Source organism: Antedon bifida, chromosome 4 (genome assembly GCF_963402885.1).
Source record: "Antedon bifida chromosome 4, ecAntBifi1.1, whole genome shotgun sequence".
NCBI classification, from domain to species: domain Eukaryota; kingdom Metazoa; phylum Echinodermata; class Crinoidea; order Comatulida; family Antedonidae; genus Antedon; species Antedon bifida.
The window spans coordinates 7454131-7476376 of record NC_136229.1 but is presented as its reverse complement, the minus strand read 5'-3'; the positions used below and the strand labels follow the sequence as shown (position 1 = coordinate 7476376).

At 33.1% G+C, this 22246-nt stretch overlaps 4 protein-coding genes across 4 annotated transcripts in view; 3 read left to right on the top strand and 1 right to left on the bottom strand.

Moving 5' to 3' along the window:
* LOC144839820 (GATA-binding factor 2-like) overlaps positions 1–22246 on the top strand; it is an 86360-nt gene that overhangs the window by 20830 nt on the left and 43284 nt on the right. The gene's annotated exons all lie outside the window — the stretch shown is intronic.
* The window catches only part of LOC144839821 (uncharacterized), a 70897-nt gene that overhangs the window by 48228 nt on the left and 423 nt on the right, over positions 1–22246 (top strand). The gene's annotated exons all lie outside the window — the stretch shown is intronic.
* On the bottom strand, positions 1923–10425 carry LOC144841491 (serine/threonine-protein kinase RIO3-like). Its single transcript, XM_078697844.1, has 12 exons — positions 10323–10425; positions 9386–9662; positions 8706–8860; positions 8150–8248; positions 7832–7947; positions 6942–7085; positions 6192–6319; positions 5438–5620; positions 4867–5026; positions 4450–4620; positions 3885–3992; positions 1923–3396 (listed from the first exon to the last, which is right to left on the bottom strand). Exons 2-12 carry the CDS (start codon positions 9568–9570, stop codon positions 3247–3249), a joined length of 1599 nt encoding a protein of 532 aa, XP_078553970.1. The 5' UTR covers positions 9571–9662; positions 10323–10425; the 3' UTR covers positions 1923–3246.
* Positions 12203–22246, top strand: part of LOC144839818 (exostosin-1-like) — a 76951-nt gene continuing 66907 nt past the window's right edge. The window contains exon 1 of the mRNA XM_078695332.1: positions 12203–13229. Coding sequence (XP_078551458.1) covers positions 12340–13229 — 890 coding nt within the window. The 5' untranslated portion in view covers positions 12203–12339. The remainder of the gene's footprint in view (positions 13230–22246) is intronic.

Genomic DNA, 22246 nt, shown 5'->3' with positions numbered 1-22246 from the left:
TGATTAAAGACAACAGTATTGATACAGTAGGCCTTGTGATACCGTAATAGATAACAAAACGGGGGAGGTAAAAGTACAAACTATTTGTGTTTATTCTTTGATTGTAAACAATACAAACTTTATCTATCAACTCACCAATGTTTGTTCTTTATTCAACACGAAATTAAAGGAAAATTGTTTTAATATAAGTTATATGTTTTGTTTTTATGATTTTAAAAGCATAATTGCCTTGTTTTATTCTGAATTGATAGCCTTTACTTTTAGTTACAATGTATATGTATTTGATATATTTGATTCTGTGTTACTTCTTGTTTGTGTAAAAACTAGAAGCATTAAATGCAACAGTCAGAATTGATAGTGAAATCATTAACAGGCGCACATACTTAAATATTTTTGATATACAGTCATTTAAGCCATTTACTTTATTAGACAAAGTAATGATGAATCCAATTAATGTACCATAATCTCTGTTCACACGGAGCAGTACAAACATACACGGTAGTCATCAGTTTCTAATGTGAACGCAAGCTATTGTATAAGAGTGTATTCTATTTCAAACAATGTCACGCTCCGTATGAACGTAGATCTTTAAAAGTGTGCTTCACCAGATTGTTGGTTAATTATGTAAAATACGAGTGATTAGATTGGTGGCAATGAAGTGTTTATTATAAATAAATATCTGAACGATTAATTCGTTTATTTGAATACAGGTGATTTTGTAACTGTTTCAACATTTCCCTTACTAACACTATCAGAGCGGCACATTCGAGACGCAATAATTTGAATATTGGTTGGTTGTAGTGTTAAAACATGTAGGCCTATATTTACCCTTTCTTTAACTGGAAAAGAGGGGTTCAACTATGAGATATACCGTAGGCATATTGAAGGGAATTTAAGGGTGAAACGTTTAGTTTACTGGACACATAAAATAAAGGAGTAGTTAGAAACGTAATACTAACTTAGGAACATATCGAGCAGCAGATCCATTCAAAATACTGAAAATGACGTATATTATAATATGTGCTGTTTAGTTTCAAATCAACACTCACGTTGGCTATGACACCACAATCGAATGTTCTTCACAAAGCATTACAATATATACTTGACAAGTGAAGAAAATTTAAAAACATTGCAGGTACAACAAAAACAACGTCGATAACGAAGGTGTAGAGTATCATGAGAATATGAACCGTTCATTGAATTGTCCACAAAACAATACCTTGGATTGAAATCATTCTCGCATATTTTGTACATTCCATAACATCTCGATCTCTATCAGTAACTTGAGCTGGACTGGATACCACGCATCGCCAGAGACGAAAAAAATACCTAAGCGCGTAAAAAACACACTTACATACGCGCTTTTTCTAAATACATGTGGATTGTTAGTACAGGTGGTTACTAAATGCAAATATTATTTGTAAATACAGGTGGTGCTTGCTTAATACAGATGGTTGTAAATACGTGTGGTTGGTATTTTAAATGGTTGTAAATAAATGTGGTTGGTAATATTGAATAGTTGAAAATACAGGTGGTTGCTAAATACAGATGGTTGAAAATAAATGTGGTTGGTAATATTGAATAGTTGAAAATACAGGTGGTTGCTAAATACAGGTGGTTGGTAATAAAGATGGTGAATGCTAAATACAGATGGTTGAAAATACAGGTGGTTGTAATATAGAATTGTTGAAAATACAGGTGGATTATATAGTGGTTGCACATGACTGGTGTTTGAAAAAAAGTGATTGGTAGTACCTGTATACAGATAGTTGCAAAATGCATGTGGTTGGTAAATATATGGTTGCAAAAAAAAGGTGGTTGCTAAAAGCAGATGATTGCAAAATACAGGCGGTCATTAAAACATTGGAAAATACAGGTGGCTATTTAATACAAACTTCCAACACATTTTTTTTTTTGGATGACTGTTTATTGGATTAAAAGTTATGAACAACAAATAAATATATATATATCTACCCTATGGTATAGAAGTGAGAAATTGGAAATAAAACAATCCGTTCTGATATTAAACAACATAATAAAATTAATATGATATAGTCTGTAATTAATAATATAAAATTAATTTGATAAACATTGATAGAAGTTAAACACTATAAAATCAAAGTAGTATCATTATTAGTGGTTTAATATTACTAAAGTAATTCTGTAAATACTGTATATCAAATGTTTTGTACTGTGTTTACAATGTTATAATCAGTGATCAAAATATTCTAAACATTCATATTTAATTGTAAGCCAATATATTTTAATCTATCCATAGTCCAGCGCCACCATGATCTGCACACAGGAGAGACTGCTGTTCACGATTTGTGAACCAACTTTTTATATTCTTTATTATGTACATGTGAACTGTATGTACATAGGACCAACAGCTTTACATCCCATCCAAAGGATCAGGCAACAAGAGTAAAGTATCTTGCCTAAGGATACAAGCAATATGGCACATGCAGGTCTTGAACCCATGCTTCTCACATGCTAGTCCGATATCCCTTACAATTATTCCATATCACTCTCACGGTTTTTTCTTTTATCGTAAGCAATTTTTTAAATTGTATTAAGTTCTATTAATTTATATTACTTTTAAGCAAGGCTAATCGCTACAGTTAATTAGGAACAGATAGTAGAAAGTTTCTATACACAGCAACCTGCAATTTGATAGAAAATTGGTTAAAGGCCAATTTACACAGACGAGTGGTAACAGTAAGCAGAAAACAAAATATATGGAATATATGTTATTTCTTATGACCATTTACACAAAATGCAGAGCGGACAGGTGGTTGAGCAGAAACTCTGTCAGGATACAGATTCTACGTGGGACAAGCTATGCGGTTTTCCACTTACTGCTTTTGTGTGTAAATTGGTCTTATGGCCGATTTCTAACTGGCACATCCCAAACAAATAATCAGTTGATTCATGACCAGAAAATTCTTTTAAGGAAAGGGTGCTACAACTTGTCTTGTTTTCATGGCAAAAACCTTGTCCCTAGAGGGGGGCTATATAAATGTTTACACTAATTCCTAGTACATTTGAGTGAACAAATGGCGCACAGTTCTGATATCCAACATTGTATACGACGACTACTAGTTCCTGGCTGAGAAAAAAACAAAACAAAAAACATCCTAATATTGTTTAAAACTCAGTTTGTTGGAACCCACTTTGGTAGCTATATTAATAACATTAATAAATCACTAAAACTTGATATGGCGTAGATAAACCTATTTTAAATCTTTAAACACTGTCACTTGTAACATCTTCTGTTTCAGAGTCTTCTTCTTTCATCTTTTCATTTCTTGTTTTTTCGAAAAAATATTCAAAAGCAAAATTTTCTTCTTGTGTCATTGTTTGTTCAACTGATCTTTTTTCTTGCAGAGCCTCAATCTAAGAAAAAAGAAACAGTTTTGTAAAAGTTAGGTAGGATATTAGCATGTGTCAGGTGGAGGTGGTCTAATTTGAATATATGAGTCACCTAAGACAACAACAATGTGCTGCTAGAGTACACAGTGTACAAAATCCACTGAGTTGTCTTTTTGTAGGTAATAAAATCTATTTGTTACTGATGTTCAGTGATTTCACTGTTATGAGCACTCACTGGCTAAACCCAGAGCTTAAGCACCCAGCATTGAAGGGCCCCTAGGAGTGCTAAACATGGGGACCTGTGTTACAGTACTGATGATGTGTATAAACAGGTGCAGTTTAGTCAACCTCATGTTCTGTTACAGATAATTTTATTCTTTGTTTATTGCTATACGCATGTGGAAATCCCTCCCTACTCCAAAAAAACTCTGAATCAACCCCAAGACTACAGTCGTAATCTATACAAACAGTGGACGTGAATAATAAAATATACATTATATAAGCTTATTCACCTGTGTCAGAAATTCCTTTTCATTATCTGCATCTATATTCAGCTTTGTTACTTTATTGAAGAGATCGTGAGGCTTCAGCACTCCTTGTAATCCGTTACTGCTAAAGAACTGTGAACATACAAAATGAGAAATTGATTTACTGTGTTATCAATACAACTGTCAGTCAATCTTCAGACCTTTTTTAAAGGTAAGTCAAGAAATAGAGAAACTGGAAGATAGTCAACAATTTGAGGAAAAGGAAACATTGGGTACTGTACTAAGATTGTATAACTACTACAAGTAGCTTTGCCTCAGAAGCTAAGCTAATTTGTCAGGGCTCTGGGCGTAATCAACAATCAGCTTTGTGGTGTACATGTATGAATGGCAAGCTGGTCATATAGAGGTCGTGGGTTCGAGTACGACCCAAGAAATATTTGCCTACCCTAGGTAGTATAATAGCAGTGTAGCACAAATATGTCGGAGGAGAGCAAAACGAATGATCAATTAAATAATAATAAATAATTCCTAAGATTTTTTTTATTAACACCAATGAAATCTCACAAAATTATTCACATTTAATCCTTACCTTAGAAACATTTGTACAATCTCTTAGAAGGAACTCAAGTGCAAGAGGATGGGTTGGTTCTACAGATTGGCTGACATCAATGAAGCAGACCTGACTGTTGAACCATAGCATGTTGTATTCACTGAGATCGGCGTGAACCAGGTTGCACTCGTTATACATAGTTTCCATCATCTGTAGAAAACAAACGAAATATAATTGTTTAAGTTAAGATCTGTCTACACTATCAAACTAGTTTGACAAAAAAAATTGAATGTAATAACAATAATATGAAATGTGTAGAACACAAAATTTAAGGGAAATTAGGAAGCCCAGCTGCATAAATGTGACCAACACATGTGCGACTATACTTTAATGAGGTTCTGCACAGTATAGGAAGATGATGATAAACATGCTTGCAAGCGTACAAATGATTCTTACCTTTATGCACTGCTCATACGCAACAGTCATATCACTGATTGTAAGATGAGCATCTTTTAACTTTGGTGCAGGGACGCGGTCTTCTCCAATAAACGAGAGAACAAGAATATGCTTCTTTAGCATTATAACATCTGGACAGCAAATTCCAGCATTTCGCATTCTGAAAAAGTATTTATTAATAATAAATTGTTAAAAAAAAACACAGACATGTTATGTGCTTACAACTACAGCATTACTAAAAACAATAAGGGCATGTGGCACAGTTTGTTGGACATAGGACTACTGATGTGAGAGCATGGGTTCGAAATCTAACTCTTGTTGCATTGCTTGTAAACTTGGGCAAGACACTTTACTTACGTTTGCCTCTCTTCACCCAGGTGTGCAAATGGGTACCTGGTAAGGTCAAAACACAACTTTGCACTGATTAATAGCTGCATTATGGGAGTATGTTTCCATACATGTTTAATCCAAAAATGATCGGGGTAATAATATGTAGTGCTTTGAGGTTTCACAACATTAGGCCCTTTATAAATCCAGGATATTATTAATATTATAATACTGAATTTCTCACCTATTTAAGTTATGCATCTCCTTCTCGGCCCACATCCGGATAATCTTCCTTGGATTCAGCTTACTGAAGCGGTCCTTAAATCGGAAGTCATCTCTAATGTATTTGTCTCGCGTGCGAAACTCATTCAAGGTTGTCTTGAATACCTTGAGGGCACACTCCTTCGGTACTAATTGAGTCTCTACTCTGTAGCAATAAAAACATAATATTGAGTAGTTGGGAAAAGAATTCTTAGAAAACTCGAAAAAAGGTTTTTGTTTATTTTTTATTATTATTTTGCCATCCTACATTGATGAGCTTATCACACCATGTTGTTCTTCTAGGTCATTAAGATCATCTACGCAAAATAAACTTATTTTTTTAAAACAGGTCAATGATTTTCTATGGCAACAGAGCATTTATCTTTTCATCTGCTCATCTTTGGAATGATCTGCCACAAGCTATTAAAGAGGCAATATCAATCGATATTTTTTTTTTCTTAAGCAACATCTTTTTTCTTCCAATTTCGGTAGGATAGGAGACAGTAGTAGTAGTAGACAGATGACTTTTCCACTCAAGCTCCTGTGAATACTGTTTAGGCAAGCTTTCATATGGGAGCTTCAAAGTGCTGGAGAACAGAATGGTGTAAATGTTTCCTCTGCATTTTTTTCTTTTTTTGGTTATCTTAGGATATTTTATGATCATTTTTGTGTGTAAAGCACTTAGAAACACTGTATTAGGCGCTATATAAGACTACTATTATTATTTTATTACTTACTGTCCTCCATTTGCATGTATCACAACAGATTCTTTTCCAGTGCTAATGATACCGTTCACACTGTCTAGGATCTCATTGTTTACAAGTTTGTAGAGCAAGAGACGAGTCTTTGGATCAACAGCTTGTTCCTAGAATTAATTTTATATATAATAATTATAATATTATAATTTTTGTGTATAGAATTGTTTGCGGTTTACCATTAACTTGACGTTTTTGTGTGTTTATAATTTCACAGATGCCATATTAGTTTAAAGGTTAAGATCTAGCTTAGACTAAGTCTAAAGTATAACGTACCATAAATTACGATCATTTTGTATTACAAAGGTCAAATAGACGGCCATTTTTTCCTGGCAAGTCTAGGCCTAGACGAGGTCTCATGACACTCTAAATCCGTATTTAAATCCCACTTGTGAATAAGGGTTGGTTGTAATGTTAAAATCTATATTTCCCCTTTTTCATTTCTCGGGAAAGTGTCCTTTTAATAAGGTGTCTCAGAGGACCTCCCCCCCCCCCCACCCCTTCACTGCTTATGCACAATACAGAGTCTTTATCTCTCTTTATGATGACTGACAACCGAACTACGTCATGTTAGTTTATTCTGCTCATGCAGGAATATTGAGGCATGTGTCCTTGCTAATCACATAGGTTTGATGGTTTCTAGGTCCAGTGATGACCAACAACACATCAATTGACCTAACCTAGGTAGGTAGGTCATTGATCGTTGCAAATATCAAGCTCCCAAATACTTACCACTGTGGAATGTTCCTTCTTGTCAGCTATTTTCTGTGCTTTCTTTTCCTCTGATTTTGAGTGCTTTTTCAGTGAGTTGTACACTCTATTTGATAGTTGCATGTCCATGCCAAGACTGTCACCGCTATGGAAACCAGGTGGGAACTAAAAAAACACAAATATTTATTTCAATTTCAGAAGGGAGAGAAAGATTCGAAATAAATAAGATTTTCTGTATCCAAATATTGTATTTGAGTTCATATTTTATTTCAATTAAAATTGGTTCATTTGGGTTCTTTTTCCTTTCACATTTTCATAGATATTTTCTCACCATTTTCCTACAAATCATACTACTAATTATTAATTAATTAAAATTTTAACTCAGGACTAATACTTCGCACGAAAATTTAGAATATGAAACAAAATATTGATTATTATCAAAACAAATTTGTTTATATTCTAGAGATAATAGATGAAAACTAAAACCAAAAGTCAATATTGGTATTTGACATTATGAAAATGAAAGAAAAACTATTTAAACTATTATTTAAAAACTATATATGATTGAGATAATCATGAATTAATGAGATAGAGATTAAACTGTATTATCAGATACTATCAATTAAGAAAAGTATCTATTGAACATTATCAAATTCCAAAGTATACAGCAATGTTATTGTACTATTTATAAAAAAAAAGATAAATTATTTCATAGAATTTCCTCATTGATGAAACTTTTTAAAAAAATGGCTACTTAAAACCAAAATGATTAACTTAAAAGACTAAAGTTGCATTTAATCTGCTAAATTAGAATGTACAGTTCTTTTAAAATCCAATCCAAGCAGAAATATTCCAAAATAAACTCCCCAACTCTATCCACACCCATCAAAAAAAACTTTCTCAAAACTTACCTGTTCTACTACTCGTGAAGCATTACGTCGGCCGCAAGTGGCTGCATCATGTTTTGTTGTTATGTTTTTACCTTGTCCAATATACCCTTTCTTTGATGACACTGCCGTTGGTGTAACTGGAAAAATATTAACATTTACAGTAAAATATTTAGTTTATGCATGTGACCTCTCGGACAACTATCAATTGGACTATTCCCTCAATAACTTTACTCAGACAACTACCACCCAAACAACTACCCTCAAGAAGAGCAACTACCCTCCAGACAACTTTTAATAAAATATGTATATATAATGCTTGTACTAAATATCAAGTTTTACCTGGAAAATAAAGAGATTCCTCAAGTTCATCTGAATCTTCATCATCACTGTCTTCAACAGCAGGGTGAACTGTTCGATAATTATTGAATGAAATTTGAACTGCAAGAACAAAATAAGAAAAGTGGTTAAGGTTCAGCAATTATAAAGCTTTAAAACTAGATGTCCAGTGTACTGAACCAAGTCCATCTTGCCGCAATGTAAAGATCTCATCCTCCAGTTTGTCGTGGAGAGAGGAATTAGCACTGTTTTGTGGCTGCTAGACTTATGGACTCAAGTCTTACTGTTGTACTGAATTTCAATTGTTTTAAATATTTATATTGTATGTTTTTGTGTGACTTGTGCTAATAAATCTATCTGTACCATACTAATTGCATCATTAGGCAAGATGCTTTACTCTCATTGCCTTACCTGAGGGTCCCAAATGATCAACAAGTGCTGGATGGATCACCCTCATTAAATAAGGTAAACAAATAAATAATACAATCAATTTCTCTCAGTACTAATGCATTTGTGCAACATTTACAATATTATATTTATATATGTTCATTATATTAACCTTTGCTATCTTTATTGAAGTGTCTCTCTTCTTTTGTCAGCAACTTGTCATGTTCTTTGTCATATTCTAGTTGTAACATCTGGGCCAGTAGCAGATCATTACTTGTGTCTAAGTCAGAATCACCTGTTAGAAACTCACTTATACCATCTGAATTGCTGAAAATATTTTTAAAAAATGTAATATTTTATTAACAATCATGAATTAACGTTTATTTTACTATGGAAAGCATTTTTTAAAGTTAAAATGTTGATTTATATTATACAATTATTAAACTGCTTTAGGCTAGGTGGAAGATCTGCTGCTGACACAACACAAAAATGACATCATATAAGTGAGAAAATACTGGGTGCCATACGGGGCTGGTTCGTTCAGAACCAAATGAAGTTTGTTGGATTATACTGTTCTTACTACTCAATGTAATGCTTGGTTCACACCAGAGACACAAACACAAGGACGTATTATACAACACAACTAATTCAACCAATCACATTAGATGGATTGTTCAAACTGTTGATTGTCATTGGTTAACTCGCTTACGTTGCATCTACATCCTTGTGTTATGTCTCTAGTGGGAACCAAGCTTTCAAGAGGCCGGCAGTCAATCGGTCAGAAAAACACATAGGCCTAGAGACATTCTAATACATTGCAAGCTCAATTACAATTAAACAAAAAAATCTCACTCTTTGTCAGCATCTAGTATTGAGACATCCACAACCTCTTCTTGTTTCTGATATTCTCTGGCTAACTCTTCATCCATGACAGTTGCTAATGAACAAGGCACAGTGGGCTGAGCTGTAACACCCCATGGACTTGATTTTAATGTTGTTTCAGGTTTTTGCACAATAACTTCACTTCTACCCTCCATTTTTAATAGTACTGTATTGCTTAAAGTTCTTAAAATTTGTTATTAAATATATTGCACTGGTTGGTTGGTTTTTTTCTTTTGGTTTGGTAGTACTGAAAAGTAATAACATTATCAATCAATACATTACAAAAAATCTGTAATATAAATCAATAGATTTTTAAATTTATTTAGGCCTAGTTATTAATTATACAAGTAACAAGGTATAGTTATCCATCATGCCTAGCAGACAGTCCTACATGCTAGGTAGAGGTCTACAACAGTAGTCCTACTCAAAGAATTCATTACAATATCAATTAGGATGCAAAGTAGTAGTTAGTTGTCAGAAGGCCCTTTCTCTCTCTAGCCAGACATACAGTAGGCCTCACACAGCTGTAGGCCTCACACAGCTGTGGAGCCCTCTTCTCTTATTTCTTAAATAAAAATGTTGTAAGAAAATATCAACAATCATATTAATAAATAGCCTAGCTAGGACTACTGCAATAATAAGCCTGCTGCCTACTGTAGCCCACTATAGGGCCGGTCTAAACTAGCTATACACATTCTCTACCCAGGCTAGGCCTAGCCACAAGGAGAGATAGGTAGGGCCCCCAGCCCAGCCAACCGCGGGTCCAGCCAAACAAAAAATAATCCCACAGACAGTACCAGTCAGGCTAGCTAGGCCTAGGCCTAGCCTACTTTAACCTAATTTTCTGAATTAAGCTAGGCCTAGGGCAGTAATCACTATATTTTGACAATGTTACCTTCGCCGTTACCTTTATAAAATCTTTGTAAAATGAAATGTTGCCAGTGAAATGATAAATTTATGTTCTTTTGTTGATGTTGCACAACCGAACGAAATGTGGCTTTCGCGCAAATGTAGCAGCTGACATCACTGCTACTCTCCGACGACAGCATTCAAATGCGTTTCAAGATTGGTTTCAAACGCATTGTTGACACAAATTTAATCTCGATAAGTCCAGTCTCTAAGTCAATTCAAGATAAGTGATGGGCTGTTGAATATCAAACAAAGGACATAGAACAAAAATAAAAACAATTTTGTTTATTTATATTGAATAATATAGTGATCTTACAACCCTTAATTATTGATCCTTACTCCGAGTTCTTCAAAAAGTCTGATTTTCATCTTCATTTTTCATGTTTTTTCGGACAATACATCTGACTGACAAAGCCTCGTTCTTTCACATCGAAATAAATAGACTAGAATGCTTAAACAGGACTCTAGAAAAATACAATCAGTCCGTATGCATATAATATATGGGGACAGTATGTTTAAGATATACATTGAGCTAAGTCCCGATATTAGATAATGGACCTAAAGCTTTTAAGACTATTGTCGCTGATTGCTCGTTTTCCTGAGGGAAGTAATTATTAATATTAGTGTCCCTTTGGAATCCACTTACCCCGACTGTGCAAGGATTGTAAAAGTTTGAAGTTTAAGCTTTTTCAAATTAATAAGTTAGTGGGCACCATATTACAATAAAATTGAGATTTCCTTTCTTTAGTTAATACTAAAAAAAAGCGTTAAACGATAAGTTGACGCCTTTAATTAAACCCTTACTCAATAAAACACGGTTTTTATTCTTGGTTAGCGCCCTCTAGTTTCGAGATTTATTTTTTAGTAACGTACTAAAATATTGAAGATTTTAATTATAGATAGCGCTATACAATCTTTGCTTATTTAGCCCCTTTTAAATATGTGATATGATCCTCTCCAAAAAAAAAAAGTTTGTAAATATATTTACGTTTGTTTTCATTTGCTTATAAATTTTTGCACAATTTTAAACATAGCAGCAGAAAGTATCGAAGAAAAATAGATTAGAAAGAAAGACTATTATGGTGTAAAATTAGTGTTATCCATAACCTAAGACAACAAAGCACTGATCAATCTAGCTGCCTAAAGAAGCTATAGAGAATTAGAGTAAAGTTAGTTATGTTCTGTTAGTTTAGCATAGAAACAAAGTTAATAAATAGAAAATCGTTGTATTCGTAGGCCTAGTGTGCTGACAGTCCTTCAAACTGTTATATTCCATAATCATTTAATATTTTCTTTAAAGAAAGAACGTTTAAAATGTAGCATTCACTTATATAAATGTTACTAGACCTATCAACTTTTATGAAATTATTATATTGGAATTAATTAATTAAAAACACGACACTGAACTTGCGGACGCACACGCTATTATGATATTTATATTGATGCTAATAAAAATAACGGACTCAAATTGCATGAGGCATAAACCAATTATGGAATGTCTTATTCCAATAAGATGGTGGTACAGACAGACACAATTAGGTTCCATACGTAATAATACCTTCTACCTACGCACTTCCTTCACAAAAACCAGGACGTTAGGTATGACGTCATATTTATTCACAAATAAAATTTACGATGAAAGTTTTGTTGACTTTTTTATTATAATGATAATATTGATTTCTAAAGAGTTTAAACACATCTTGAATTGAGTTTTGACAGAAAAGAAACCAGCCAAACCAAATAAGGTATGTTGAATTTACTTGCTGTAAGCTTGTTTATACAATTTTAATCTAAAAAAAAACGTTTAGAAAAAAAAATGAAAATTAACAAAACTTTACATACCGCCCTCAAGTGCTTGTAAACAAATCTCGGGCACTAAGTTTCATTTCTTAAAATGGCGGCGTAACGTGAGTGTGGTGGACTTTTCTCTTCAATGTTTTCTCTAATAATGTTGCATTTTATCGTTCTCAAACCTTGAATTTCTGTCTGTTGTAAGTAGGACAAAGTCAGCCTCAATGAAGGCGATTAAACGGTACGCTTTGGTGCTCGTAAGTGGTGTGTTATTACTGTTATTTTACTATGGAGGCTTACACATGAACTACGGGTCGATTCGGATTCCTCCACTGTCTCGTCGAAGCCTACGGTCATTTGTAAATTCAGACGATATTAACTATGATTATGATGTTCATATAGCACCGAGTCAAAGAAGAGACTCGAGAAATAATTTATATAAAAATAGTAAATGTCGTATGGAAACATGTTTTGATTTTTCACTTTGTAAAAAAGGATTCAAAGTTTATGTTTATCAAAGTTCTTCCAAAGTAAGTCAAAGTTACAATAATATTTTAACTTCAATAAGAGAGTCTAGGTACTATACGAATAATCCGAAAGAAGCATGTTTGTTTGTGCTTTCTCTCGATACGCTAGACCGTGATGTTTTAAGTCCGGGATATATACAAGAATTGGAGTATAAAATAACGAGCCTTCCGTACTGGAACAACGGTAGGAATCACGTTATATTTAACTTGTACTCCGGAACATGGCCCGATTATTTTGAAGAATTCGGGTTTAATTTAGGTTACGCCATCATGGCAAAAGCTAGTTTTACTAAAAAAAACTTCCGGACAGGATTTGATATTTCACTGCCACTATTTCCGAAAGATCATCCTCAGAAACGAGGAGCTCCCGGCGAAATGGCAGGAAATAATTTTCCGCTTACGGGAAAGTACTTAATGGTTTTCAAAGGAAAGCGTTACCTCACAGGAATAGGATCCGATACAAGGAATGCCTTGCATCATGTGCATAACGGCAAGGATATAATTCTTTTGACAACTTGCAAACACGGGAAGAATTGGAAAAAGCTTATGGACTCTCGGTGCAACAGTGACAATGCTGAGTTTGAAAAGTAAGTGATTTTACATATTTGCATTATTAATATTACACATTTAACATGTTCTTTCCAGCTTTTCAACCAAAATTGTATACAGTGCTGTAGCGATCCAAAACCACAATTCCTATAAATGTTCTCAAATTTCCAACCAGACCATGTGGTGTCCAGTTATTGAGAAAGTTGCTCAATATGTAGTCATCACATCGTAGTGGTATTAATTTATGTTAACTGTCTTCTGTGAGTCTATATCCCTGAATGAAAGTCAACCAGTAATTTGAACCCAATTTTAATTGAAGGTTCTGAGCTGACTTAAGTGTTACAACAAAATAAGTACAAGGAATTTAATAACATTCATTGGCTGTCAACATATTTATCATGATGTAAAAAGACAGGTGTAAAGCGCTCTTAATGAGCCATTCAAATTACATATTGTACAACCATTCGTTTATTATATTTTATTATAAACTTGATTTTGATTTGAAAAGGAATTCCGTCAAAATGATGGTGAGCCTGATGATTGACATTTCAACATAACATTGTCTATCATTATTAAATCATGTGATTGACTAAAATATTTTGCTGTTTAAATATAAGCCACCTTCATACAGTAGAGTAATTACCATTTAATCTTGATTCTCAACTGATGATGTCAAGTACACTGCATACAGACTTGGTCACTGAAACACTGTGTTAGGCTAATTCGATGAAAGACGAAATTCCATTTCCACTCTACTTTTGCTTGTGAAATTATTTGTACCATTCCATTCATCATTTGTCTTACTGTAGACATAAATCTTTCTATCAGGCCTTGTCTTTTAAGGCAAGTGAGTGCGATCACTCACCTAACGCACTCCTAAACTGCCCTTGAGGAGTGCGAATTACACGCCTTAATTTGGTAAACTTCTACACACGAAAATACAAACAGCACACCTACAGCACCCCTGAATGTATTGAGGAGTGCAATTTGTAGCACACCTATGATTTTCAAAAGACAAGGCCTGCTGTATGTATCCATCTTGACAGCAACAAAACCATGGCAACCGCATTATTTAAACTGATCCTTATAAACTCTTCCCTTCATTTTAACTGAAAATTAGATTATTATGTAATTTCATCAATACTGTACTGTACATGGTTTTAGGTCAACAACTCAAATTTCATATGGTATACCTCAGTTGTAATGCTTATTATCATTGTGGTTAACATTTAACTGATACTTTACAGTTTTACTACTTCCTTTATTAAATTGCAGTATTACCTTCACTTTATATAAACACCTTACTGATAGTTGTTTCAGTGTTAATCAAGCCATCAACTTGATTTACATAACAGTGTCTAATTGATAAACAGGCCATTCTGTTTATAGCTCCACAGTTCATGCACATACCATATCTATTCCACTGTTTCTAATGTGTTGGCCAGCTATAGCATATTGATTTATGTAATGCATTTATTTATTGCTCTTTCTGTAATGACTGGAATGAATGAAGATGGGTTAGTTGAATATGTTTTATCTGATGAGAGCACTATGCTACTACAGTAATAATACTGTGTTTACACTGCATTCAAGAATAAATTCATGGCTTTCTTTCATTCAATTGCCATTGACTTGGTGTATAATGCCTATATCTGACTCCTTTTCCCTCTTCTTTTTTTAACACAAAATTGAGTCAAGCTAAGGCTAAGGACTGAATAACTTTCTATATTTTAATACCTTTAATAGTGCTCAATACAGACATACTATACTAACTATAGACAGTACCTGTAACTGTAACAAAAAGTAAAGAATATTAAAACCTTAAGCCTTCTTCATCTGTGCCTTGTTTAATGGAATGAAAACTTAAAATTAAGTCTAAAAGTTATTGTTGCGCAGAATGAATACTCGATAGTTTTGTAGTCATGTGGTGTGTCGAAAAACGAAAGATCACCACTGTATTATACAGTAGAATTTGTACTACAGTAGGTGGTCATTTGGGCTACTATAGCATTAGCAATATGGCCTGTAGATTGCCTACTATAGTGAAAAACTCATACTGATTAGGACAGTACTGTATGTTTACTATGAATATTCTTAACACTTTTAACTCAAGTCAAAGAAAATTTAAATCCCCAGCCGTCAGCTGTGGTTTACGTTTTTCCACCTTATTACAAATAATGTATAGATTAATATGCATGGGTGGATGAATATTATAACGTGGTTTTACAGTCTTCAACTCTGCATACTTTTCTCTGTAATTCCATTGTAAAGCTCTGACACAATAAAACTTTAGAGTATTACAGTATTGTTACTTACAGTTAGTTCATTTTATGGTTATGCATTGTTAGTTTTTTTGCTCAAGTTAATGCAGTTTTTGTAGAAATACAGTACAGGGAATTACCATGTGTCAACGGCCAAAAATAACCTACATTATTTATCAAGTTTTTTTAAACAAACAAAAAAAGATTACAGAAGGAGAAAATGTTAAATTACCTGATACTATAGTGATATATTACATTGTTGCACAAGTGATTTTTGTAAACATACATTACAATCATAGAAAACTAATGGGACAATGTCTAAAAATAACCTATAGACATTGAATTTAATAAATCATTGATTAGTTGAACAAATAAAAAAGGGGAGAAAAACATGACACTTGTACCGGATCTGTACTGTACAACACCTGTATACTGTTCATGGGATTGTTGTAATATACTATATTCGTAATTGGGAGTTTAGTAAGATGGAAATGCCCAAAAATAACCATAGCGTTCATTACTATGTAAATAATTAATATGTCAGGATCTGGTTTGTGTAGTATTACTGTACCATAATGGATTGTACATGGGATCATTGTAATTTGTAAAGCATAATACTGTACAGTAATGGAGTTCCATAGTCTAAAAATAATCTGATACCCCCTGTACAATAGATAATACTAATAAAATAATCATGGATTTTTTATTACATCAGAGATTGCAGATGTATTATGGGATCATTGTATACATATAGTACGTAACCTTCAATGCAACAATACAATATTTCAATTATAGTCAATATTGTATTTAAGAATTTCCCTTAAAAATGGTGTTTATAGGAAAATGTTTACAATACTGTACAATTGAGTTTCCATCTACCACCAGGGGCGGATCCAGCATTGTTATAGCCTACTGTAAAATGATAAAAACGATCCGTCGGGACTAGAAAAATAAAAATATTTTTTTTTTTTAAAAGACATGACTGTTAAATTTTAGGGGGGTGGGAGAAGGGGCTAAAGCCTGTTTAACACTCTCCTCCCTTCCCGCCTAAATCTGCACCTGTCTACCTGTGATGAATAAGTCCAACCTGATTTCCATATATGACAAAACCACTGTGCAATGTGGAGTGGTTTAACCTTTTGCATATCATTTATAACCCCATTTTTCACCTGCATTGAGGAATGTACACTGTAATTTTTTAGTTTATACTTATCATGTAATTTCCTTTTACTTTGAATGTGGAGATGATATAGGTGTCAAAGATCATACAAATATTTAGACATGTTGTCAAGAAATGATCAAATATTCACATTCCCTGATCAGTGGAGCTTGTAAATTGTCAGCTTGCATGCACTTGAAATTTTTAGATTGCAAATGATTTTATATTATGCATTTTATCTATTACAATTACATTTAAAAAATGGAAATACAGTAAGTGTATGGTATTACGGGTGTATAGAAAACTCAGATCTCAGATATATCTGAGTTTTCTAGATCTAGAAAACTCAGATCTGACTTTTCTAGTTCTAGAAAACTCAGATATCTGACTTTTCTAGATCTAGAAAACTCAGATATCAATATCTGAGTTTTCTAGTTCCAGAATGGAACCAAATTGTGTATGGATCCTTTGGATATTCCATACAGAATATCCTAATTTATGTCTATTCTTTGGAAGGAAATTTGGATTTCCAAAAGTCAACATCTGACATTGACTATCCTCTAATTCTAATCCTAATTTTGAGATACTCTATTTTAGGAAGGATACAGTTTAATCATCAAACTGATTAAGACAGTAAAAGGCGTATCCCAGAGAGTTTAATGTTACTCTCCAGCCAATCTCTCACTAAAAACTATTCATTGCTTTGAAGTTTACTGATGGTTTTTGGGCTAGTCAGGGCAAGGCAATCTAACAACAGGATGCTGAACTCCAGAGATCAAAGGGTTTATCTGTGGCTGTAGCACGTTCAGTTCCACCCCCATTAAAAGACACTGTGCACCGCGCGGAGAATATGTAGTACAGTAACTGTTGATATTTGTCGCAGTCAGACATACACTGTTATTCAGTTCATATCTTGGCAAGGTGACCTCAGTGTCTTGCTTTAGATTGCCTTGGTCAGGGTAAAGAGGTATTGATAAAACAGTATTTTGGTGTACTGCAGACCAAGATTATCAGTCTGGTACTGTATTCAGTATACAGTGTAGTGATATAATACGCAAGATTCCTTAACACAGGAAATGTAGAATTACCTTTGTAAAATCGTAAAATAAATTTAATACTAAAGGATAAAGTAGAAATGATTATGGCTTTACTATAGGTGATTGCTGTCCATGTTTTAAAATGATTTTCAATGAAAAAACGATGAACCATTTCAAAACTGTGTCATTGGGCATTTAACATGACGTTGTGATTGATTTTCGTTGCTGTATTAGGTAGTTATGAAGGTCTGTGGAAACTGTAATTTACTAATTAAGATCTATTACATCTTTAACTACAGTTAGTAATATACGTAGGCCTACTATTCATGCAGGGTTCAATTTCTACTGTTGCTTTATTGAGACTGATACATTTTCACGTTAATAATAATTTTGGACTATTAAAGTTTCTTCGTTTTTGTGCCTACTACGAACTCGCTAAATGTAGGAAAGATTTTCATTGAACATTTTGATTAGCAATAATTGATGATCAATCTAAATTTTTAGTACTAGGAAACATACAGTTTATTTGATAGGTACAGTATATGATATTGTGTAGCAATTGGCTACTGTATGCTTCTGTATCATATGCTCCATGCTCTACACGTACAGAACCTGTAAGTGTAACTGCTTTTTATACAGTACTGTAACTACAGTACCACCACTAGTTACTATTAATTGAATAATTTGATTAATTTGTTTTTGCATACCAATAACAGTCATTAAATGACTGGATGCTTAATGCATTTAAAATGATTCCAACTTGGTAGTTTTAGCTTCAAACTAAGCCGATTTATTTTAGATCCTGTTAATTGTTTAATCAGTTTGGTACAAATTTAAGGTTTAGTGAAGAATCAAATTATTATATTCAAACATACAGTTGAGTGAGCCAAGCGGTTAAGACAGTGATTCCAACCGTAGCCATAACATCGGCAAGGGTTCGAGGCTCACTCTGGTTCTGGTGGAAGAACGAGTCTTAAGGACTGTATAAGAACTGTAACCCATAGGTCCAATGTACACATCTGGCTCATGTGCACTTTAAAGAAAACTAGTACATCTTTCGAGACGAGTAGGGGGTTACCCCGGTGTACAGTACTTGTACATCACAGCCACTGATCGCAACTGGGCCCTCTGGTAGACCAGTCTTTGACTGAAGAGGTCGCCCAGTAAAAATAAAATATTTCAAGTACCCTACTAGTACTATAGTCTTGTAGTAAACTTGTTTTAGGGTATTTTGATGAATATTATATCAATTTAAATAAGACATTAGCTCCAATATTTGACTTTGTCATTCATTTGGCTTTGTCATTTAACATCTTATTGAATATTATTGACCTGTTGTTCATTGATTACAGGAAATTAACAAAGCAAGAAACATTGATCATTGTGCTTGAAAAGCTACATTTGAAACTATATCAAAGGTGTGATACCGTGTTCTTCCCCAAGACAACAATAGATCTAAAATCGATTATTGAAACCTTTCATTAGCTTCTGCTACTGTTTCCAGTTCTTTTCTCTGTACTTTTTTAGTTAAAAATTGATATCTAATTAGGCAGTCATTGTTTAAGAACTCGGTCAATTTGTTCTATGTTTTTGTCTATGTATGATCATTCATAAAGACATTTACTGTATTTATGCATGGACATAATTATTTAATAGGTCCATGATTTATGCATAATGATAGAAACCCATGTGTACATCTAGTGCAAGCAAGAAAATTGCAGTATCTGTAATTTATGGATATAAAACTGCATCCTGTATGATTGTATAATAAAATCCATTATTATTTTTTACCTAATTTTGTCTATACTTTAATTACTTTAGATCATCAATATATTTCTTTTTTTTTTCATTCAATTCTTTCTTTTTATAACAAAACTGAAACAAAACAAAACAAAGTAATAATTTCATTTAAAAAATTGAAAATAAAAATATAAATTCACAGATCCATGAAAATAATAATAGAACTACAGTACTGTAACTCTCATGGATCTTTGGATTCATAAACAAAGAAATTTAGTTTTATCATATCTCTATTGTTAAAAAAATTGTATTGTTGCTGTGGTTTAGAGAATTAAAGAAGAAGGTGTACAGTAACAGCACAGAATACAATGGAAATATGAAATTGATTTTAACAGAGACAGGAAATGTGTAAACTCTCAGTATAATCTACAAAGGGATTGAAGAAGAACTTGACAATAAAGTAAATGGATTTAAAGGTACAATATTGTATGGAAGAAGATTATAATATGGCATAAAAATAAAGCACAGATGGTAATTAGATCAATTCAATTTAATTTGCAAATTAGTATGAAAGCAATAAAAAAAAATCTGTAATAAAAATAAATAAATAAAAACTTGACTTTATTGCATTTATTGAATAAAAAATGAAATAGGCCTGTTACTGTAATTCGCAGGACTTTTTAGTAACACATTTTATTGAAAACAGGCAGAACTTCCTTGAAGAAAAATACAGTAATTTGCATAGGAATGCTAAGAATGCAGTATTTAGAGTTTTATTCATAAAATAAAAACAATAAAGCAGAACAAAAAAAAACTGTATTATTGAAAAATTCCAAAGAACAGTTTTCTTTGAAACTGGTTTTATAAACAAAGATGTTAAGATTGTAGTATCATCAAGAATAACAGAAGAAAAAAAATTGTCAAAAAAGACCATATAATAAAGTAGTAGCAGTACAGTACTTTACTTTCTGTGTTGAATTTCATGTTATAGTATACAGTATTATGGTGTGACCACTCAAACCTTTTGGTTTCATGCTGGTGGTAGCAGCATGATACAAATGTATAATTTACAATTTACCTTGAACTTTCAAGTAACAGCCAAGGTATTTTTAATAAATAAATAGAACAAAAAAAAGTCAGTAACAAAATGTTTTTATAACTGGTTTACACAGTTCGGTTGCAACCTGTTCTGTTTTGTACAGTATGAAACGCACAGTACAGACGTGCACTACAGTATATTAATACTAATGGCAGTGGCACTGTAGTTTGTATTGCTTTTACAATGCATCATCTGAGCAGAGTGACTTTTCGACTCACTTAGTATCCTACAGCCTGGTACATATAAAACAAATTCAGTACTTAAAATAAGGTTGTATTGTACATGATGTCTAAGTGCTGTTTCCAGTGGTGGTAATAAAATTGACTGGCTGTGTATGACAGTATAAAATGTAGAACTTTAATAATACTATTTTGAAATATGAATTAATAAAATATATAGCATGATTTGAACATCAATTCACTAGAATTTCTGTAACACATTAAATATATCATTTGCAATCTGTAGAGAATTGAGTAATGATTAAAAACTTTCTTTATAGGTAGTAAAGTAAATTTGAGATTCTCCATTTTTTTATGGGTGAAATATGGACATTTATTTCTTTGTATTGACCACCACTGAAAAAACAGTACAGTACTCTACTACTGTATGATTGATTTGAAATTTCAATGGTTTTCTTTGAAACAAGTTTTTGTTGTATAAATTGCTACTTGGGGATTTCAATAAATTATTGTAACTGAACAATTGAATGTTTTATTTTTTATCATCCACACACTGTATTATTTGTTTTCACTTTTGTTTTTATTGTTCCCATGTTGGCTAAACATAATTACCACCTAACCATACTATGAGAAATTTCTATATTAAAGCTACATTGACATATTGGAGTACAGTATGAATTTCAGGTCCATAAATTATGGTACTGTATGTATTGTTGTCCCCACATAAAGCCAGGGGAAAAGCTGGGGTATAATTTATTACTTGGATAATAATTTTAAGCCTCCCTTTAGAGGTTTTACAGATAGGTCATCTGAGTTTAGCCTGGACTGAATGCAAAGCAGGGAAATGTTTTATAGTAATAATAACATAAAACTTGTTTACACCCTATTAAGCCCAGCAAAGGTTCAAGGAGGAACAATTATTACAACAGTTTGTTACATGCCCCTAGCATTCAAATGTTAGTTTTAACTAATAAATTGCCTGTGGACTTTAACCTATTTTTTAACATTGCAAGTGTACTGTACTGTACATGTATCTAATTGCTCTATTGTAGTATAAGTATAAGGTATAATATATTTGTCCTCAAGCTTAACTGGAAACTGAGGAAATTCGGATTAGGCCCTCCACGGACCTACGGCAGCCAGCAGGGCAGCGCCTACCAGATCAGGATCGGTACTTTACACCATTTGAATCCACCAGATGTATGATAATTAAATGAGGTGAAGTTGATATTTCACTTTATTCCACTCATCCTAAAATTACATTATTCGATCTTCAACTAGCAAAGCTCCAGTTTAGTACCGGTTTAGTACCGGTACATCCCCCCCTTTCCGGTATTAAGTATTTGTGTAATTTCTAAATAGTACAGTTGAGTTTTACTGTATCAGAATTGGTACTATACTGTATACTTTCTTGTTTTATCTGCCAACATATTAAGGTGTCCATCCAGTCCCACACATTACACTTTCCAACAGCAATGTTGAGCACTGCCTTGTTTTGACAGTCTAATCCTTTTATTGTATATTTTTGTAAAGAAGATGTAGGTCATACTAGCATTATCCATATCATATTTCAATCTGGA

What these genes read in the sequence shown, in the direction of transcription:
- LOC144841491 (XM_078697844.1), bottom strand. Translation starts at nt 9,570, where the DNA reads ATGGAGGGTAGAAGTGAAGTTATTGTGCAAAAACCTGAAACAACATTA. An exon ending in CTTCAATAAAGATAGCAAAG is followed by an intron (nt 8,249 to 8,705) that starts GTTAATATAATG and finishes TTGTTCTTGCAG; the next exon opens with TTCAAATTTCATTCAATAAT. An exon ending in ATACATGCAAATGGAGGACA is followed by an intron (nt 5,621 to 6,191) that starts GTAAGTAATAAA and finishes TTATTGCTACAG; the next exon opens with AGTAGAGACTCAATTAGTAC.